Genomic DNA, 19,621 nt, shown 5'->3' with positions numbered 1-19,621 from the left:
TTGTATCGCGGTGTAGGTACCACAAATTCCGTTGTAAATAATTAGATAGAGTTAGAGAAAGCTGCAATTTGTCATTTATATTAATTACGTCTGAAGTGGCACAAAGAAAAGAGGATGATTTTCTTTGCATCACTTTCCTCAATTTGGGGTATCGTAATTCGTAGTTCTTAAAAACAGATTTTTGAATAACATTTCTACCTATGCGTAACAACAGATATTATATTCAAAATATGGTTAAAATAAATCTGCTAAATGAGAGACAGTGTTTCATTTCATTTTTCTTTATTTCACACAATCATAAGGTCGAAATTAGTCCAGTCATTTAAGCTTAAATTAGGTAAGAATTTCGGAATTTCAGATACCCAGCTGTAAGTCTGTAAATTCTTGTATATTAGCACCCTGAAAGTTGCCTCTAAACCTACATATGGTAGTGTACGCAACTATTTTTCAAGGTCACAGGTTACAACCGTGAAGCGTTTTCGAGACAGAGGGCGTAGAGCGCGCGGTCACAGCGTCACTTCAAGTCGACCGGTGCCGCCGGTCGACCTTGGTCAAACTTGGTTAGGGTACCCCAACCCCAACCTTGGAACCCCAGGTATGGGGTTGGGCAATGCGAAACGATTTTCTGGAGCCTATCATGACAATTTTACCACCTGCAACTGCAAGAGTGGTTGTGTTCGCGATACAGATGCAGGAAAGCGGGCTTGCGATGCTCTTTAGCTTGTGGCCAATGAAATAGGCAAGCTTGTCTCAATGCTCTACCATATCAGAGCGACATTAACGAAGATGGAACTTATTAAATCCCGAAATCATGGAAGAACTTGAGACAAATATCGTTGAAGACGATAATGAAGACCAGTTTGAAATTTACCAGCAGCCGGAAGACGACGATGAAGAGGAAGAAGATGATCAAAATTATAAATTGCAGTTTTTGTACCCTTTAATCCAGTTTTTTACTTTTGATAAAATAAATGTATTGAATTGGTTGACCTGAAGTGATGCTGTGAGCGTGCAGTCTCCGCCCTCTAACTCGATAACGGTTCATCGTATAAAAAAATGTCCATAGAAATCATAATAACAAGGCACTTATTAATATGATTTCGATGTTCGTATCCAAATAATAATAGCGATTCGTGTAGGTACCTACAAACAATATTATGGTAGTGCAATATAAGTATGATCCAATTGTGTTTATTTAGTCATCTTCCATTTAAGTAATAACAAAATAATTTGGTATATTTTAATATAGTCTTTTGTGATGATAACTTTGACCAATACAAAAATCGTTAACACACTACTAAATCATTCAACACTAAATCATTCAACAAATCTAGAAAAATTTGTTAGTTTATCTTACTCCCTTTTATTTAACTAGCCCTTCCATATATTAAGATCGTCAATATCAAAATCCATAGAACTCATCTTCGGTGGAAGAGATAAATCACTCCAAAAGGTTTCTTCTAAGTTATCTTTAGTATATTCCTCTGTCTCTATTACTCTTACAAACTTTAAATTCTCTACCCATGACAAATCGATTACTTTTTTAATCTTTCTACGTTTATCCTTTGGTGGTGAATTGGTGGTTAAGTTTTGAAACTTTCTATCGGCTTGGATTGTCATGTTAACAGTCTGCCCTATATTTATAACTCCCTGCTTATTATTTACTTTGATAACTTTATGTTTCCTTTTGCGTCCTTTCCTTTTTATAGTTTTTCGTATTTCCTTTTTTATAGTGTTCTTTTGTTCTTTTACTTTTGCAGTTTTATTTAGTGCGGTAATTTCTTGACTAACAAAGGTTACTTTTCGTGCTATCTGTTGAGTTTGATTACGTTTTGGAAAACAACTCTCTAAGTTAGTAGTAACAGTGTTTGTCGGCATATGTAAATTTATACGATTTGTGTAATTTAGACCATCTACGGCTATATTATCTTCGTACGCAAAATTATTTAGTATATTTTGTGAAATGTAGCTTTCATTGTCTATTTCTTTTTGTATTGTTGCGTTAGGGTTAGCTATTCTTTCTTTATCTTTATTTTTTGTTCTTGGATTATTAAAATTACTGTTTGTAACGTTGTTTTTAATATCTGCAACACTATTAGTTATAATGTTAGTCTGTTGCTGTTGATCACTAGTATTTATGTTACTTTGAAGCAATTCAAAATCCGTTTGTAGCAAGTTTCCGTACTCGAAATATTCCGTGCTTAGAAGATTTTGCGATAGCGGGCTATTATCGCGTACTTTTTCGTTTTGCTTAGCAATATAAAGTTCTAACTGTGTATTATCATTTGAAGTAGGATCTCCCTTTTTTATTTCATGGATATTATCAGTTATTTCCGTGGTAGGACTGGTTAATGGGTTCTTAGGGTCTACTATGGACAAGTTAGAAATTGATTTTTCCAATTCCACATCAACGAGATTATATTCGGACGCAACTGTGTCATGTTTATCATTAATAACCTCTTCAATGGTTTCTTCTGAATCGATATTTTTAACGTCGTCCATGTATTTTGGTGTTTGCTCTTTAATTATAGCCTCCATGTATGACATGAGTTTTTCAATAACCTGAAAAGCAAATTAATGTTTTAATATATTTTATTAACTAATTTAATTTCCATTCTGTAATTATTATGAATTTTAGTCTCGAGTCCAAAATATTTCCAATAAGATCGCTGGGTGACCAAAATTGATATGATTTTATCAATAACCTAGTGATAGATTTACATATCACCTGAAAATATCTTTCATCAAGGCAATGTTGTCTGTACGTTTTCATTTCCTTTGCGTACATTTCAGCATCTTGTATTGATATCGGCTTATTTTTATATACACAATCGTCGATTTTCAGATTAATCACCATTAATCTCGCTGTCATTGCTTTTTTCTGTTAAAAAAGACGAAATACTTTCTATAATAAAACGATTACTTGACGAAACAAGCAGATGGTTGAGTTTGTGGTACGAAAGACACCGAATAAGCAAATAACTTAGTTGATCTTAACTATAAGTAAGTAGGTAAGCCAAATCTAAGTCGGTTCGAGGTGTCCGTCCAAAATATGCCAATCATTGGAATCAATTCAGAAGCCAAAGGGACCTGACAGGAAACTGCTGCATCACCTTAGTCATTGCTGCCATTTTGTCACAATAACAATGTAGGTACGTATAAATAATACCTAATAGTGTATTTGTTATTGCGATTTTTGTTAAAATAAATTATTGATTTACCTAATATTGGATTACACAACCTGAGTTTGCAAAGTTGTTAGGTACCTACACCCCTGTGCGTCAAAGAGCAAATTAAACTAATCGAGTTGGTTAGGATTACCGATTAGAAACTTAATATATCAATTACTGATAGTGATCGTTGCATAATCAACCTAACACTAACCTTTTAGCGGACTCAGAAGTGTTTACAAAAATAAGAAAAGTAATGTCAAAGAAAGCTTGGATGATTCACAACATTTGTCAGGACAACTTAATTAAAATATCAAACTGTAACCAAAATGAGACCCTATAATGACAGAGAATGAATGACTTTGAGCGAAATCACGCACTTGTGAACGTTGTGTGTAGGGCTAAAGCTTAGACCATTTGAATGACAGGACCTGCCTCGCTAACCGTTACCCCTCTGGCAAAGATCAAAAATCTATGATCTAACACGTTTATAAAAACTGTTGCTATAGAATCGATGTTTCATCGTTGTAATCGTTTTCGTCATGTATAGAGCTCCCTAAAAATGCCGGTTTGTGTAGTTAAATGGCATAAAAAAACGGCCAAAAACTTGTAGTTCAGTAAAAGATGGAGTAACGTTTAATTTGTAAGTATTACTACCTTAATTTTATCAAATTTGTAATAAAAACAATTTATAAAAAGAATCGATTCTTTTGACGAAGCAGCCAAACATCGATCAGTAATCGAATATTCTATGTATTTAATCTGTGGATATTCTAAGCAATGTGTTTGTTAGTCTGTGTAAAAATTACGAGTGTGTATTGCGAGTCAAATTTATAGTTGAGTGTAGTGTATGGACATAGAATATTTTTAATGGTGTTACATATTTTCGATGTGTGAGTTTACCTTGTCCCCTTCAAAAAACGACAGACAATTTTGTTCGTGAATTTGAGTGCGATGCATCTCCATTTTCTAATTCCTCTATGGGCTAAAGGCGCCTTTGACTGTTAACAAACACTCCCCTTTTCCACTAAAGTCACACTCCCCGCCTATCCCAAGTAACCCATAAAGAATTACACAACAAGAGATGTGGACGCCTCGAACGTCACGAACACACTGAAGCCGTCCGTACCTCAAGTCGTTGCAACGCGGCGATAACAAACCATTGTCACTATACCCTACCAAGCCCGCCAATCCACACTGAAGTAGCTTTGTGAGTCTAAGTTCCATACACCGTATCTTACAATCCTAATCCTAGGTTTCTATATCCTTTATTATCCTGTATCCTAAGTTTGGTACTATGTCCTGTAGTAGGCCGATAAAATAACTCTTACCTACTCGTAATCATGAATGGAGAAAATTCAAACTACAAATACCTTAAATTTAATTTTAGCAAAATTTAAAATGGACGATTTTTGTTGCAAGTTTTTTCAAACAATAAAATCCCAACTGGTATTTTATTTATAAAGATTCATTAAAAAAGTAAGCATACCTACCTATAGTTGGTAATATTATGTAAAATTTGTAATGTCATGCGTTTTCCACCTTAATTCTTAATTTGTTTGTTGATATTTATTAACATGGAAAAGATTTGATGCTTTATCTATAACGTTGTACTTACAGATTTGAATTTAAAATGAAGTAAACGTCCTTACCTGATGCATATTTTGTGAAAGTTTTCTCGTAATTTTTCTTTGTAGTTTTTTCTTAGGCATTATTCTTATTTTTCTTATTATTGCTAATTCAAAATGTTATACTTATTAAACTTAAATAAAAAATGCAATTGAAAATCACTTATAATCTAAATTGTAACATGTATTTTACTAGGTATTTTATAAAAACTAAAAATTAAATATGTTCTTTTTATTTTTTTTTTCTCTCCAGGAAACAGGCAAAGATCGTTAATTAGACAGCTTTCCTAAGTTCCACTTGGTGATCAGCAGGATTATTATGTATCTAAAAAATTTTTAAAAAATATAGTAGATTGTTATACAAGGGGCTAAAAGATCCATTATATACAAGGTATTTTTAGTTCTAAATACCTCTAAATAGAAACCGAATTTATAATGCGTTTAGCTCCACCTGTTACACTCTGCTTTTCACTACGATTGCGAGAAAATAAAATAGTTTAGTACAATATTCAATGATTTATTTTATTTGAAAATAAAATGTACAAAGTCAATAAGTCAAACAATTTTGGATATTAAGAGAGATGCTTTTACCCGGTAACATAATTTCAGACTACTGTGAAGATGAACAATGAGTATGTGAGGTAAACATGGGAGATAATAGTTTAAAAAACTCCTTTCGTAAGTGAATCCATTCGTTGTTGTTTTCTCCACTTTACCTAGGTAGGTATTTAAGTAAATGCGTCTCGAATTTGATGGTAACAGATTGAAAATTTCATCCATCTCCAAATTAGGATCACCATTATCACTAGATGAAGACAACAATAACAATTAATGTTGAAAAATATGTAGGTAAGTTACGGTCGCAATTGTTTTTTAAATTCTCGCTTTTTAATTTTATTTTTCTTTCACATGAGGAAAAGGCAAAGGCACCGTACAGGATGTTTCTTGTAACCTTGTCTTCAAATTTCGCTCTATTCGCAACTTAATAAAAATTAAATAAAAAAATGAACGCATTCCACAGACAAGAACGTTGCATTTCATTCCAATTTAAAGTTTTTTATTTAATTTTCAAAACAATCAGGGCCTTACCTATAAATTATAATGATTCTATTTTCGAATAAAACCTCCTCCGTTTTGTAGTAGGCTAGTGCTTGGCTAGTACTCGTAACAGAAAAGAATTTAAAAAACAAAATTAGCCCCTAGAGGCTGAAATGCTTTAAAAATTACTTAAGCCAAATTTACCAAGTAGGTACCTACACAGATAACTCAAATTAGCTGGAATTCCTTGCAAATCCTGTGTGGGCAGATACATTATTGTTTTATCGAGAGGATTCAGTTATGATATGAATTTCCTTTTCATATTATGCATTGATAACAAATATGGGATACCATTTAACCTTAGACCATTTACATTTAACCGAATTCGAATCGTGTATCAGTATAGCTTGTGATTTGCAAGCTTACAGTCGTTCCATATTTAAATACTTAAATAATTAAAAAAAAAATAAGACAAATGGATTAAATTAATAGAACATTATTATTTTTTTTAAATCAAGATGAATCTTATAACGAGCGTTTTTATTTTGTTATTCGGAATATATATTTGTGAGGCTGGATATGGTGCAGCGTAAGTATCTGTAAAGTAGTATTTTATTTATTTTAAGACAATATTTTTTTTTATTTTCTGGTTTTAATTTTTTGAGATACTCGTACTTAAAAATGAAGTTATAATACTTATAAATAATTTCTTATTAATACGCCTTATTTATTATTATTATTAAATTATTTAATTAACATGTAATTAGATATAGCCCAGTGGATATGACCTCTGCCTCCGATTCCATGGCATGCACCTCCAACTTTTCAGTTGTGTGCATTTTAAGAAATTAAATATCACGTGTCTCAATCGGTGAAGGAAAACATCGTGAGGAAACCTGCATACCAGAGAATTATCTTAATTCTCTGCGTGTGTGAAGTCTGCCAATCCGCATTGGGCCAGCGTGGTGGACTATTGGCCTAACCCCTCTCATTCTGAGGGGAGACTCGAGCTCAGCAGTGAGCCGAATATCGGTTGATGTCGATGACGAATTTATTATTATACTAGCGGACGCCCGCGACTTCGTCCGCGTAAAATTCGATGTTAACTTTACTACTACCCCTACCCTACCCCTACCCTACCACTACCCCAACCCTACCCCTACCCTACCCAACCCCTTCCTCTAACCTACCCCTACCCTACCCCAAATTTACCCCTACCCCTACATTACCTACATCCTACCTCCATCCTACCCCTACCCTCCCCGTACCCTATCCCTTTCCTACCCCTACCCCTACCCTACCACTTCCCTGTCCTACCCGTACCTCTACCCTACCTCTACCCCTACCCTACCCCGGCCCTACTCCTACCGTACCTCTACCCTAACCTTACACAACCCCTACCCTACCCGTACCCTACCCTACCCTACCCTACCTTACCCTTGCCCTTAGCAATCGGTCCAGCCCTATGAGCGTGGTGCGATGACAAAGGGAAACAGAGACTTCTATTCTAAAATTATAATGAGGTAAAGTTTGTGTGGTTGTCGGAGGTAATCTTTGGATCTACTGGACCGATTTGGAAAATTGTTTTACCAATAGAAAGCTACGTTATTTGCGAGTGTCATAGACTATGTTTGATCCCCATATTCACACGGGAACGGGAACGGGATATGTAATTGAAAGCGCGGGGCGTCATGTAGCGGAATTTCTGCGTCTTTTAGAAATTTTGTATTATCTCCGAAACTATTTAACTAATTAACATACTATAAAGGGCAAATCTTGTCTCCATAATATCCTTGTGATTATTAAATAATTTATTTTGATAAGGATTTAAGTTAAGTATCATAAATAATGACGCAAACCTAAGTATATAAAATTAATAATTTTTAAAACACATAAGGTACTATATTTGCTAATATATAGAAGATAGATATATGGTGTCGCGGACTTTTTTGTTGAACTTTTAAAGATACATAAAGCCTCCATACATTAATTTCAATTTCACACAATGGTTAAGGCAGCATGCGAATAAGTCTGCTTAAAAGGATTTTCGGCCCGACCTGTATGACAAAAACTGTGATAACTCGGCGAATATATATCATACTAATATAAAATATAGCCTATAGCACTCCCCGATAATGTAGCATTCTACTGGTGAAAGAATTTTTGAAATCGGACCAGTAGTTCCGAAGATTACCCCATTTAAAAAATGTGACAAACTTACAAACTTACAAACTTTACCTCTTTATAATATTAGTATAGAATACTAATATAAAATATAGCCTATAGCACTCCCCGATAATGTAGCATTCTACTGGTGAAAGAATTTTTGAAATCGGACCAGTAGTTCCGAAGATTACCCCATTTAAAAAATGTGACAAACTTACAAACTTACAAACTTTACCTCTTTATAATATTAGTATAGATATAGATTAGTATAGATTATTCGGTATAACAGGGTTCCACAAGGAACCATGTCCGTCTGTTCATACTGCTGTCCGCGGCTTAGCGCAGATACTATTAATAAGTACTACAAAGCTGTAATTTAATTAAGTAACAAAGTCGTAAAATAATATTTTTTAGCGTACCTCCCCTACATGTAAAGTGGGGATGATTTTTTATTAGTTACTCGTTTATTTCATAGTGTGGCACATTATCTTAAGTCTCGTTGGATAGGTCTTTAAAAGGTATGTCCAATCCGTCCGAAAGGATCCGTTTCTAAAATATTAAGCTTTTAGGAGCCAATTTTTAATAAAGTCAAGCGTCCCCACCCTCTACAGGCTAAACGCTTTGTCAGATTTTCGAAATGCACACTTTTTAGCTATCAAAATTCATCTATCTTATCTTAATCTGACGTGCTGGTTGAGTTTTTCTGAAGTTAGTTTTTTTTGGTTGCCTTAAACGGACTTTCCAATATTAAGGGCTCATACTTGGTGGAGGTACTCAACAACATGCAAGGTATATTCCCTTATGTTCATCTGACGCGCTCAAGTAACTGCAAAAATCCCCTATTCGGCTCCTCTACTATAAATTTTATTAAAGTGTTTTACTTCCATTTCTTTTACTTAATTATGTTGCGTACTGTGGTCTAAGATTACGTATTCCTTTTTTTTATCAGTCAATCAGACGTCGAGGCGCCTGCCTACGTCCCATCGTATGCAAGAAACCAGTTGTACAGTAGAGGCTACGGAGGTGGCTCGCCAGGGCGGACTGTCTATACACCTACGAAGACTGGATATTCGGGCACAAAAACCAGCTATTCGGGTACCAAAACCGGTTATTCGGGTACGAAAACCGGTTATTCGGGTACTAAAACCGGATATTCGAGTGCAAATACTGGGTATTCTGGCTTCAGTGGCACGAATGCTTACACTGGCACCAAAACAGGTTATGGATATGGTCCACTGATGCCGCCAGGTCCTGTGTAAGTATCCCAAATCATCCTTATCATCTTATACCTACCTAACTGTGTTACATATTGTTCTTTATTATTTTCATCTCACTTACTCGGAAAAGTTACTTTTGATCGGTCATATCAAAAAGGTCGTTTTTTTTAACGCCTAGGCGTGCTAAGTACCTTATTAACCTGTAATACTCGTACCGTAAAGAAAAAAAAATATCGCGGCACACCAACGGTACACCATATATTTTTGCATATGAAATGTAGAAAATATTCTTTATTGTATTTTTGAGATAAATTAACATTTATAAAACATGTGTGGTGGATATATGAGTTTCACGTAACTACAGAGTTATTACATAGGGTATTGCCAAAATTCAGATTTTTATAAGTACCTACCTAGAATTTTCCTCGCTGTAGTGAGATGAAAAATTTTGTAATGCATACAGAAGCTTTATTTGCCTCTCATGCCCTTCAATACCTCGCCGCGAAAATCAATTTTTGCTGCCTAGCATAAGAAATACTATTTACATCTCATCTATTTTTAAGCAGGGTAATCTAGATACCTACTGTAGGATTTTCAAAAACTTTCAGTCAGTTTTACATTCAACGTTGGTCGCCGATACCTTCTTGAATCGCAGTCACTTAAACAACCCTATAAGTCTCTCATTTATTTATTACTTCTCCTGGTACCTAACCTGGTAGGAACCTCTTCATAATCACTGCCTTTTGTATCCGACTCTTGATTCAACAGTTAAGCAAAAGCTTCTTAAGGTGTTGGTCGAAGTTTTTCGCTATAAGACCATTGACTGAAACAACTATCGCAACAATAATAAACAACCCTTATTCTTACAGAAGCAACCAAGCATACAAACAGTTCTACGGTAATGCAAACGCAGGATATAAGGGTAAGTAAAATATTTTACTTATAACCACTTAATATTTTTTTAAGCCCAGTGGATATGACCTCTGCCTCCGATTCCGAAGGGCGTAGGTTCAAATCCGATCCGGGGCATGCACCTCTAACTTTTCAGTTATGTGCATTATAAGAAATGAAACATCACGTGTTACAACACATCACATAGGCCTCTTGCATCCAGCGGCTCCCTGCAACCCGCTTGATGTCCTCAGTCCACCTAGTTGGGGGTCAACCAACACTGCGCTTTCCGGTGCGGGGTTTAATTATTTTTATACATATTATATTCATTTCAATTATCTTTCAAGTCAAATCCTAAAAATATTATTTTAAGTGGATTATTTATATTTACTTATACATGTCATGTTTTCCTGTTAAATTGCAACGGCCTAATAAATTACTCATCTCGAATTCATCATTAGCAGCCCAATATAACGGTCCAGTACAGGGCTAGTAGGGTTCCTTGAAGGATATTGCGTTTATAGCCCACCACGCTGCGCTAATGCGACTTGGCGATTATTATTTAATTATTTTAATATCGCTATCAAATATTAAGAAAATTTGATGAGAATTAATTTATGTTAAATGTGAGATGAACGTGCTCTGTGACGCACGACGGGGTGACACCACCGCTGTTTCCAACTCCTAAGAAATAAAAAAAACTTTAAATAGTTTAAAAAATTAAAAAAACACGCAATAAAAATTACAAATATTGGATTTAAGTAACGTGACTATTTTTTTCGTATTCCTGACAGCAAACCGTAACCTTTCATTTGTGGTGGATTTCAAACAGCCAATCTGCCATCTTGGGAAAGCTGCCATATTGGATTTGTAATGACGTTTCTTAGCTTATAGTCATGTATTGTCATCAGAGCTCAGAGCGTGTGCAAAATTTCATCATAATCGAAGACCGGGAAGCGGGTCAAATTAAGATTCCAAATTTGATTTTCTTACTTAGTTACAAGTGATTGGGGACGCTTCATAATGGATTTGTAATGACGTTTCTTAGCTAGTCATGTATTATTATCAGAACTCAGAGCGTGTGCAAAATTTCATCCTAATCAAAGACCGGTAAGTGGGTCTACTTATATTATAGTTACAGCGATGGGACATCGCTCGTTTCCATGGCAACGTCGCTGTTATTGACATTTTATTTATGGCATCCCATAGAAATAAAGTTCAAATTGTATTATAACTTGTTATAGGCCAATATTACATCGACGAGTATAAAGAACAAGAATCGATCTCCAGAACTCAGAGCGTGTGCAAAATTTCATCCTAATAATCGAAGACCGGGAAGTGGGTCAAATTATGAATCTAAGATTTGATTTTTTTACATACATAGTTACAAGTGAAGCTAATATAAGCGTGTTAAAAATAGTAGATTGTTATACAAGGGGCTAAAAAGACCCCTTATATACGAGATATTTTTAGGGCCCGAGACGAAGGCGAGGGCCGCCTAAATAGAAACCGAGTTTATAATGGGTTTAGCCCCACGTGTTACACTCTGCTTTTCACTACGATTGCGAGAAAATAAAATAGTTTAGTACGATATTCAATGATTTATTTTAATTGAAAATTAAATGTACAAAGTCTACAATTTTGGATATTAAGAGAGATGCTTTTACCCAGTAACATAATTTCCGACTATTGTGAAGATGAATAATGACTATTTAAGTTAAACGTGGGAGATAATAGTTTAAAAAACTCCTTTCGTAAGTGAATCCATTCGTTGTTGTTTTCTCCACTTATTAAATTTTTCGTCTCGACTTTGATGGTAACAGATTGAAAATTTCATCCATCTCCAAATTAGGATCACCATTCTCACTAGATAAAGACAACAATTACAATTATTGTTGAAAATATGTAAGTTACGGTCACAAATTTACAATGAATTTCTGAAAAAAATCAAGTGTGTATTATTCACGCCAATTGGTTTTTAAATTCTTTCTTTTTAATTTTATTTTTTTCACGTAAGAAAAAGGCAAAGGTACACCGTAAAGGATTTCCCATGTCTTCAAATCTCGCTCTATTTGCAACTCAATAAAAATTAAATAAAAAAAATGAACGCATTCCACAGACAAGAACGCTGCATTTCATTCCAATTTAAAGTTTTTTATTTATTTTTCAAAACAATCAGGGCCTTACCTATAACGATTCTATTTTCGAATAAAACCTTCTCCGTTTTATAGTAGGCTAGTACTTGGCTAGTACTCGTAACAGACAAGAATTAAAAAAAACAAAATTACTTTAGCCCCTAGAGGCTAAAATACTTGTTTAGCCCCGCTGTGGAGTGGTTATATGACAGTGTTTTTGAGCAAGAGTAGTGAAAAGTTAATTTTTTGTAGTTCGACTTAAAACTTTAACACTGCATGATCCGAAGCCTAACAGTATTTATAACAAGACCTAAAATAATTAGATATTACCGGCCTAATCATATCGCGTGGGATGCGCTATCTAGGTTGGGGCGGAAACTCGAATATTATGGGAACAATGGAACGGAGATTTGCGAACTATAATAGGTATAATACGACCCAAATATAAATTATATTTTGAAGACCTCTGGCGCAGTTGGCAATGTGGTGTTCTATAGAGAGGCCCTAGGTTCGATTATAGCTAGGGTCAATTTCCACATCATCATCATCATTATCACAGAATAAAGAATAAATCCAGAATGAGTGTTTACAAGCAATGAGGTGGAGCCGGTGAAACCCATAAAAAACATAAAAATGCTTGCTTAAAATAAATATGACAGTATGACTTAATCTAAGACCGGAAAAAAGGAGATTGCTTTGTTTGACTTTTATTATGTAGCGAAGCACTATAGGCCGTTTTTTATGTTTTTTTTTTTGGGAAGCACCAGATTCAGTGAGATATTAGATTAAGCTAAACTTTACTTTTAGACTTTACTAAATTTTAATTTTACGTAAGGAGGGGGGGGGGGGGGTGTATGTAGTTTGGGTGACCCGCTCCCGCCGTACAGCTGGTACGGCGGTAGCTAGTCCCTGCTTCTGAGATATGAGTAGAATAAACTTTTACATAATTATATACCTCTTGAAAATTAGCCAGCTACTATCTGCACGGAGACTGCATCGCCAATTAATATGTTGTTCAAAATATCCTTGTATTCGTCAGATGTGTATACAACACATTATGATAGTACCTACTTCCCTGTATAAAACAGACTTATGTTAGCGATCGAAAATTGCCATATTTCAGCCAATTTCCTAAAAAACTTAATTAATTACAGGCCAAAGAGTACCCTTTTGAATTATTTCTTATTAGTCGTCGTCATCAACCCATATTCGGCTCACTGCTGAGCTCGAGTCTCCTCTCAGAATGAGAGGGGTAAGGCCAATAGTCCACCACGCTGGCCCAATGCGGATTGGCGGACTTCACACACGCAGAGAATTAAGATAATTCTCTGGTATGTAGGTTTCCTCACGATGTTTTCCTTCATCGATTGAGACACGTGATATTTAATTTCTTAAAAGGCACACAACTGAAAAGTTGGAGGTGCATGCCCCGGACCGGATTCGAACCCACACCCTCCGGAATCAGAGGCAGAGGTCATATCCACTGGGCTATCACGGCTCACATTATTAGTATTATTAGTTATTAGTATTTACCTAGGTACACTTTTGTCAAGACACCGTTTCTTTTTTTCAAGTACGTACAAACTGACAAACACAGCAATAAGACTTTTTGATCTTAATTAATGCCAAAATAAATCTGCTGCTAAATACCAACAGATATAATGTTTTAATGATCCCTTTTTGGCAACCCAAAATCAAAATTCATTTATTTCAAATAAAGCTTACTTCAGTAGAGTTTACAAGCACTTTTGAACCCTTTCCAGGGGCTTAGCTAACGCCGTATCTATCGTATTAATGCTACGGGTTCTACATAGAAGGTACAGGTACGGGGTGAAAGGAAAAATTAGTAAGCTGTAATCCACAATATCACTTAATATGGGGCTTCCTGAAAAAACATATATTATACTTGCTATAGAGTTTCACTTCAGAAATTATAAAAGTCAAAAAAGTAACATTTTTGTCCGTTTTAAGCCCAAAAGTTGAAATCTTCCTGCTGGTGTATTTATTTTTAGCAAGCAATTTTCGTTTCTTTTGTGAGAATCTTTTTTGGCCCCTCCAAGGCACGCTACGTCACTGAACCTTTAATACCATTATTATTTCGTTTTTTTTACAGCATTATGCGAAATCGAGTGCAAGAACAACGGCATATGCGTGGACACCAACACGTGTCGGTGTCCGCCCAACTTCGACGGCAAGTACTGCGAGTTCGAGAAGAAACCGTGTCTCACCTACCCGCCGCTGCCCAACAACTCTAACAGGCGGTGCACAACAGAGTAAGTGATTCATCTACTCTGCTTCCGCCTTCGGGCCCCATCAGGCGATGCTTCTGCGCTCGCCCAAACCCCCCGGTGACGCCGCTGAGGTCCCATAAGGAGGCTACGGCACTTACACAATCAGAAAAAAAGAGTAAGAGTCTTTATTAGACTCCTCTATTTTATATTCTACTAGCTATCGCCGCCGTTTCACCCGCGTGATTCCCGTTCCCGTAAGAATACGGGGATAATATAAAGCCTAGAGCCTTCCTCGATAAATGGGCTATCTAACACTGAAAGAATTTTTCAAATCAGTCCAGTAGTTCCAAGATTAGCGCGTTCAATCAAACAAACAAACTCTTTAGCTTTATAATATTAGTATAGATAAAAAGCCAAAACCTGCGACATCGTCCAGAGAATCGAGCGGTATGATACGAGTATAGTCAGAAGCAATTTTTTTAACGTTTTCGATCCTAAAAAGGCGTGGCCAACATAGAATCTGCGAGGCTCCTTTTTTAACAGACGAAAAAATTTTAAAAATAAATATCATTTTACGATCGATACTTTATTTTGAAATGAATAGCACATGTCTCGGAATAATCAGTTTCTCTGAATCTTAAAATACAAAACCATTTCACTTCTTTTTACTTTTATAGCACATCAGTATAAACGTATCACAACACTATAAGCCGCGGCGCCCGCGCGTCGCGCATAGGCTTTAGGCTGTAGGCAGTCGGCCACAATGTTGAATAGTGAAATATGAGTTCCTATACATTTAATAAAAAAACGTATAGATATTTGCACGAAAAGGTGGCACTCTTAGGGGTTGTGAGGCCGTAGGCGACCGCCCCATTCGCCTCGCTACGCCACTGCCTCTACTAAAACCTTTCCTTCGTTCTTCCTTTTGCAGTTACTGCTCAATCACGTGTATGGAGGGCCACAAGTTCATCGACGGCACGACAGTGGCGGACATGAGGTGCGTCAACGGGCAGTGGCAGCCGACGCGCGCGGACCTCACGTCCATCCCCGACTGCAAGCCGGAGTGCGACCCGCCGTGCCTCAACGGCGGAGTGTGCCTCTCTGTCAACACCTGCCAGTGCCCCGCAGATTACAGAGGACCTCAATGCCAGTACTGTAAGTTTCGGACTTCCAAAGATCCGTGCAAATTCCCTTAAATTTCGTCAATAACGGATCGTTCCTCTGTCAATATCTGCCAGTGTCTGACTAATTACATTGGACTTCATTGCCATGTACTGAAAGTTTTGGTCTTCCAAAGCCATTTCTAGCGTCACTAGGGCGATCCGCGCGAATTCACTTCGATCTTCTCCATCTATGTCAATAGCAAATTGTGCGTCTGTCAAAACCTGCCAGTGTCCAAAGGATTATAGAGGTTCTCAATCTTAATACCTATTTGGACTTTTAAAGCTACATAAACTTCACTTCGAGCACCTCAATCTCATCAATAGCGGATCATGCCTCTGTCTGTAACCGGCTAAAGCCGACCTTTGTGGACCTCACTTCGACCTCTAACTGCAAATAGGGTGTTTGTGTGGAACGACGGAGCTTCAGAGCCCCCTCCTGTGTAGACTCCAAATTTCTAATCCGCTCTACAACAAGCTGAACTGCGCAGCTATTATAACTCCGCTAAGATCACTTTTTCTACTTACTACAACGCTACGTCAACTAATCCCTTAGAGGTGATGAGAGCACCGAACTCTAGAAATATTGATAGTAACTGCGCTGCGCCGTTATGAATAATGTTATTGCAAATTTTAATAAGTATTAACGGATTGTTTATGGCTCAGCCGCAAACGTGTGCGATTTCCGCAAGCTGGGCTTCAACGGCGGGTACCGCTGCTACGGGGACTCCGACAAGTTCGCGTGCGTGCTGAGTTGTCCCAGTGGCGCCTGGTTTAGTTCGCCAGCAGCCAGAGAGTACGCGTGTACGTACGCCACAGGCGTGTTCCTGCCGCAGCCCATACCGCAGTGCGTGTATGGTGAGTGATCATTCTGTATAACTCAACTGTCTCATTGATATTCGCCATCAACAAAAAAAAAAAGAACAATCTATGCAATCATAGCTGCATCGCATTCGCGACAGGTTCTTGATGTTCACAAAAAGGGTTTGTTTCAAAATTCTGTAACAACGCCATCTAGTGGTAATTTAAAATAACAACGGTTACGGTACTGTGATCATATATCAGGAAAACCTTCATTCACATATTACATGGTAGGTCTGGGTGCGACCACGACTCTAACTTAGCAATTGTGTACCTATTCATTTATCGATTACTATCTGAAATATTTTATTGGTTGATATTCGGGTTTATATTGAACAAAATTTCTACCCTATTGTTTCGTTTCAGAAAGGGTTATAGTCGTCACGCCTTCGAAACCACACAGCCAAGTAAGTTTGAAATTAATTATTATGTTATAAATATTTTCTTAGTATTTTTTTAAGGTGAAATAAAAAAGAATTAAAGGAATTAAGAATATTGCTCATTGCTATACTAAGTTTTAGTGGAAAGTTGTCATATAAATAATCACTGTAAATATAATCTCAAAATATATTAGGCCAACGTTCTCCTGATTGAATAACAATAATATCAGAAGATTTATGCACCGAAGCTACATAACCTAAAGCTCATTCTCTGCAGTGCTCAAATTAAAGTTGAAAATATCAGAGTTAGGTTCCTATAATTTTTGCCATGTTTCAGTCACATGTATCACATTCGGCAAACAGAACAAGTATCGATTACGAGCACACGACCCAAGGAGCCGGCAAGTACGGGCCAGGAAACGTCAAGAAACCGATCATAGTCGTACAAGACTTGACCCCTAAGCCTGGCAGTTGCTTGACGTGGGCCGGCCTGCATTACAAAACCTTTGATGGAAAAATTTACAGGTTTGATGTTTTTTATGTTTCTGTTGATGAAATAGGCCCCGACGAAATAACCTGTCTGTAAAAAAAATAAATCCTTTAACGGCTTTTACGACGCCAGCATATTGTAGCAGCAACGTCAACACGAGAGATATTGGCACTGTAATAGCAAAATCAAAAATATCTTTTTTCTCACGATGGTACAAAAAAGATAGCTGGAAGATATTTGGAAGATAAACATATACAATTATCGGGTGGTGCGCGAGACAAAAATCGTCAGTATATGACCCTAACGCAGCATTCCTGTAGGCATAAACTCTTATGCTTACAGGAATTAAAAGTTATGGTTGTCAACTACTGCACTCAGTTTAATACTACTGGGAGTCTCAACCGTATGAGGATGTGTCGGCAGCTTTGGAGTGGCGATGTCAGTGTCTAGCGGATGCGGATTCTCTGTACTCTCTGTAGTCTGTTCCAAGTTACTTAAATGTAAAATAATCTCTTCAACAGTTTCCAAAGTTCGTGCAATCAGATCCTTGTACGAGATGCGACGGATCATAAGTACACGGTAGCAGTAAAGCACCCGCAGTGCGCAAGACAAGGATACTGTCCTTACGAAATAACCGTATTCTTAGACGAGAAGATGTACTCGCTTAGCATTTCTGGTAAGTTTATTGTTTATAATATAAAAGGTTTGAAGTTGTACTTTAATAAAGAATAGGCAACGCGCTACCTTCCACCACCTCACCTCTTACCTCACGGTCATTCCGGTCGAATTCTGGGATGGTGAGCCCGGTATTTGTTCGAGCCGCCTTCTTGACTTCCTTGTCTTATTCTTCCTACTCGCCCCTTCTGGGGTTGCTGGGGTTGTGACACCACAACACAATGGATTCCCAGCCTCGGAAAATTACTCATGTTGCGTTAAAATTTTTGTTTTTTAACTTTGGCTTTCCCTCTCTGCGTTCTAGCCCATTTAGGTCTTTTGAGGTTTAAATTTATGCTCACTGAGAAATTAAAAATGCTTGTGGCGCCGCCAATACAGGAATTTTATTATTCTGCTCAGACTTATACTATGAATTAGGAGAGGAAAACCAAAAGAGGTGGTGGCGTGTGTGTAAGAGGATTTGTGTAATCCTACATTTGTGATGCTAATATTGATATTTTTTAAATTGCGTCGCAGATGAAGGCATGCTGGTGTTCCGGAACAGCAAGCGCGCTATCCCCATCCCCGCGACGCTGCCTGGTATTCGCGTATCCATGCCCGGCGATCGCGTGCTAGTGGACCTTGACTTCGGCATCTCGCTCAAATGGGACACCAATGTATGTCATTTTATTCCTTGTATTTGTAGCGGAGTGCACAGAACGTTAGCTCAACGAAGACTCCGCCACTCCTACACCCATTAAACAGTCTAGTCGGACGGATGACTTGCGGAACCATATATAAGCCGAGCCCCGCCAAAGAGCTGGATTGGTTTTATTTTCTCTTTTCTGATTGGTTGCGTGGAAGAGATCGCTCATTGTACATTGTACATTACTTTAAAGTAGTTTTCATTTCTAATTTGGTTTAATTTATCATTTTATTTTGCTAATAAAGAATATTTCATTCATTCTTTTAGTATTTGTAGTATGCTAATTACTTTTATTACTTTTGAGAAAATTGAAAATTTAATATGAAACACTACAAAAATGTAGGCTGATGCTGATCTGCCTTGAATCGCGTTCTCTACTGCTATTTTATATACTAGGAAAGGAAAGGAGATAGAGAAGAAGAAAATTACTTATTAACTAAGTAATGAAAGTTTCATAATGGCTTTCCAAGAAAGCTTAGAGTTAGGCTTCCTTTAGATTACGGTGAGGTGAGGCAGTACGGATGCAGGCTCGGTGCGTATCATATGCGGTTTTTGTCTGTCTTCACGAACTTGTGTATCTTGCATTACGAAATTCTTATAGTATTACGAAATAATTGCAGGATGTATTACTAGTGGAAGGTTCGGTCTTGGCGTGGAACAAGACTGAAGGCATTTGCGGCACTCTGAATGGAAACCCCGAAGATGAATTGATTACCAAGGAAGGCGTCGTTGCTAAGACCAAATCTGTATTGTTCGATTCGTGGAAATTGCATGATTTTAAAGGTAAGAAATCTCCTTTATGTATCATCATCGTCATCATCATCATGATGTGGAGCTTAGGGTGATAATGCCTGACTCTGTCTGCCTTCCAAACCAGTGTTATAGTCTCTACAA

At 37.0% G+C, this 19,621-nt stretch overlaps 1 protein-coding gene across 1 annotated transcript in view; it reads left to right on the top strand.

The window, feature by feature from the left end:
- Positions 1–6,257: 6,257 nt before the first annotated feature.
- The window catches only part of LOC112043956 (hemocytin), an 86,081-nt gene continuing 72,717 nt past the window's right edge, over positions 6,258–19,621 (top strand). The window contains exons 1-11 of the mRNA XM_052881462.1: positions 6,258–6,425; positions 8,952–9,257; positions 10,089–10,141; positions 14,359–14,518; positions 15,408–15,631; positions 16,303–16,494; positions 16,864–16,904; positions 17,215–17,402; positions 17,889–18,043; positions 18,559–18,698; positions 19,348–19,510. Coding sequence (XP_052737422.1) covers positions 6,355–6,425; positions 8,952–9,257; positions 10,089–10,141; positions 14,359–14,518; positions 15,408–15,631; positions 16,303–16,494; positions 16,864–16,904; positions 17,215–17,402; positions 17,889–18,043; positions 18,559–18,698; positions 19,348–19,510 — 1,693 coding nt within the window. The 5' untranslated portion in view covers positions 6,258–6,354. The remainder of the gene's footprint in view (positions 6,426–8,951; positions 9,258–10,088; positions 10,142–14,358; positions 14,519–15,407; positions 15,632–16,302; positions 16,495–16,863; positions 16,905–17,214; positions 17,403–17,888; positions 18,044–18,558; positions 18,699–19,347; positions 19,511–19,621) is intronic.

The sequence above is a fragment of the Bicyclus anynana genome, chromosome 5 (genome assembly GCF_947172395.1).
Source record: "Bicyclus anynana chromosome 5, ilBicAnyn1.1, whole genome shotgun sequence".
Taxonomy (NCBI): domain Eukaryota; kingdom Metazoa; phylum Arthropoda; class Insecta; order Lepidoptera; family Nymphalidae; genus Bicyclus; species Bicyclus anynana.
Note: the sequence above shows the minus strand (reverse complement) of the source record. Positions and strands in the feature narration are given on the sequence as shown.